The 2,792-nt window shown below is 44.2% G+C and overlaps 1 protein-coding gene across 1 annotated transcript; it reads left to right on the forward strand.

Annotated features, from left to right (window-relative positions):
- The first annotated feature begins 410 nt into the window (after positions 1-410).
- On the forward strand, positions 411-2,317 carry LOC109034674 (uncharacterized). Its single transcript, XM_019047931.2, has one exon. It carries the CDS (start codon positions 421-423, stop codon positions 1,222-1,224), a length of 804 nt encoding a protein of 267 aa, XP_018903476.2. The 5' UTR covers positions 411-420; the 3' UTR covers positions 1,225-2,317.
- The last annotated feature ends 475 nt before the right edge of the window (positions 2,318-2,792 follow it).

Raw genomic sequence — 2,792 nt, forward strand, 5'->3', positions numbered from 1 at the left:
CTCTCTAATGTTCATACGGCGTTCTTCCTTAGCACGACAGAATACTATTAGCTTTTTAAGCAAAATAAAAGAACAACTTAATTTGGGGAAAAGGCTGCGAAAAAACAACAAAGTTGTTTTTTGCAGCCTCTTCCCTAAATCAAGTTTTTCCTTTATGATGTGTATGTTGGCTGATTAAGTTGTTTTTCATTTTTAAGAAAAAGAAGGGGGGAGGACGGGGAACAAGGCTGAAATACACAATTAAAAAAACGGAGACGTTTCGAGTCATTTTCAGTCGAAATATAATAAAAAAAAGATTTAAAAAAAAACTAATGAAAACCTGAGCCCCACATGGTGGTGGCCGGGATCTGAGAAAATGTATGCTTTTTAATCAAATCTATCATGCTAAGTTTAAACTGATCAATGTAAAAAAAGGCCCACATGACTGGTTCACTGGACATTTGCTCTAGCAAGGGGGACCGCGGCATTTGGAGCCGCGGTGGAGGGGGGCTTCCGCGCCGCTCGATAGATAAACCCCCGATCGGTTGCGTCCCCACTAGTTCCGCTCGCTCCGTCCACCACACCGCACCGCACCGTCCGAAAATGAGGGTCCTCAGTGTTTTAGTGTCCAGTTTCGCGTGTCTCCTCGTCGTTCACGCCGAGCACGAGGGCGGCAACAAGACGAAGCGCAGCCACTACGGGGACCTCGGCGGCGAGGGCCTCGATTTCGGGCACGGGCACGAGACCATCAAGGAGACCGTCCACGTGGAAACGGTCCCGATCCCCGTCGACCGCCCGTACCCCGTCCACGTACCGGTCCCCTACCCGGTCGAAAAACACGTGCCGGTCCCGTACACCGTGGAGAAACACCTCCCGGTCCCGATCAAAGTGCCGATCCCGCATCTCACGGTGGTGAGGTACGTCAAGAAACACGTGCACGTCCCGTACCCGGTCTACATCAAGAAACACGTGCACGTGCCGTACCCGGTCGAGAAGCTCGTCCACGTGCCGGTCAAGGTGCCCGTCCACGTGCCGTACCCCGTCGAGAAACCGGTGCCGTACCCGGTCGAGGTGCCGGTCAAGGAGCCCTACGCTGTTTCCGTCCCGGTTGAGAAGCCGGTCTACGTCCCGGTCAAGACCCACGAGCACGAACAGGAGCATGGATATGGGGATTTGGCGCACTACGAGAGCAGCCACAACTACGACTCCAACGGCTGGAGTGCTGTTGGAGGACACGGCTGGTGAGCAGGCTGGTTGTCGCTTCGGGACCTGGAGTTGCAGACCCGAGGGACGAGGGTCGCCGGAGACAATCACGCAGGGATCCTACGACAAGAATGGTCGATCTCACGGTTGTTACTGGGTTCATTTCCGGCAAGTACGACGCGTTCCTTTGAAAATCTGTATAGGAGAATGTTTCGTACCCGTTTAATAGATCGTATTCGATAGCAGGTGAGCAGGTGATAGCATATTCAAGCAGGTGAGATTGTATCGATATCGATTGGTTCAACATGTGACCGTAGCCTCAAAAGTCAATTGAGTGATCTGAGGGAATGGGTTTATAGAGATAGTTTTTTTTTTATTCTTATGAGTATTTAAGGTGATTCGACGGAAGCTATTTTTTGTGTCATAGTGACGTGCGATATATCACATCAATTCGTTCCATAATTACAGCTACTTGTCATTTTGTTCAAATTTTAAGATCACACTCCTGTTGTCAGGGGACTGCAGAATTCATACACCAATTTTGACGGACGAAGTCAACGTAGTAAAGGCGTGGTTTCTTTAGAGGAAAAATATCGCATTCGAGTGCAGTTTCGATATCACTATCGAATCCGATATTTTTCCTCTAAAAAAACCACGCCTTTATTACGCTGAATTTGTTTGTCAAAATTGATAATGTGAATTTTTCAGTCTCCTGACAACAGAATTTCGATCTCAAAATTTGAGAAATATGACGAGTAGCTGAAAAATGGAACCAATCGATGCGATACATCGCATGTCGTGTTGACACAAAATATAGCGTCCATCGAATCGCCTTAATATAATGGAAAGTAAAATTGCCAGGAATTTTCTCATTTTTAGGTTTTCCTATTTAAATCATAAAATGTTTGTTTGAGGATATGTTCTATTGTTTTGAACCAAACGATACATCGAGCCCCTATCGAATACGATATATTCAAATTTGAAAACTTTATCCCGGCAATGCGAGTATTTTTTTTTTCTTTTTTTCTTTTTTTGGAATGTGAGTGTCTAGTTCGGTAGAGATTTTGCTTTTTCGTAGGTCCTCGCTAATATGCCCTGGAATAAGCAATGACTGTATGAAAAATTTAAAAAAAAATTTATTTTCTTTATGCTAAAAAATAAGGAGAAATGTCAGAAAAAGCTAAATAAGGAAATATTTTTGAGTGAAATTCAATTGGCACAAAATTAGGGGGGGGGGGGGGGCTTAAAAAATTCTAAGAAAATCTACTTCACTCTGTTAGCACTTAAAATGTGCAATGAGGAGTCATATTTTGGAAGATAGTAATTTCTGTTTTAATCGTTTTTGAAGATTTTCGCCCCTATTTTCCAGAGGGTGAATTTTACTTGACAGCCACTTGCCACTAGGATGTATAATAATGGAAAAATAATCGTAGTTTTTAGAATTATTTTCTGTTGGATTTCAGGTCCAACCTTTTCTAGTCTCAGAACAAATTCTAATTTTTTAGTAACGATTGTTTTGGTCCTGGTGCGACAATACTCAGGTCCTTGTCCAATGGCGTGGCGTGTTTCACGATATATCGATTGATCCGCCATTTGGACTACATTTTGCA

Source organism: Bemisia tabaci, chromosome 9 (genome assembly GCF_918797505.1).
Source record: "Bemisia tabaci chromosome 9, PGI_BMITA_v3".
Taxonomy (NCBI): Eukaryota; Metazoa; Arthropoda; class Insecta; order Hemiptera; family Aleyrodidae; genus Bemisia; species Bemisia tabaci.

Coding starts and splice junctions, on each gene's coding strand:
- LOC109034674 (XM_019047931.2), top strand. CDS start 421: ATGACTGGTTCACTGGACATTTGCTCTAGCAAGGGGGACCGCGGCATT.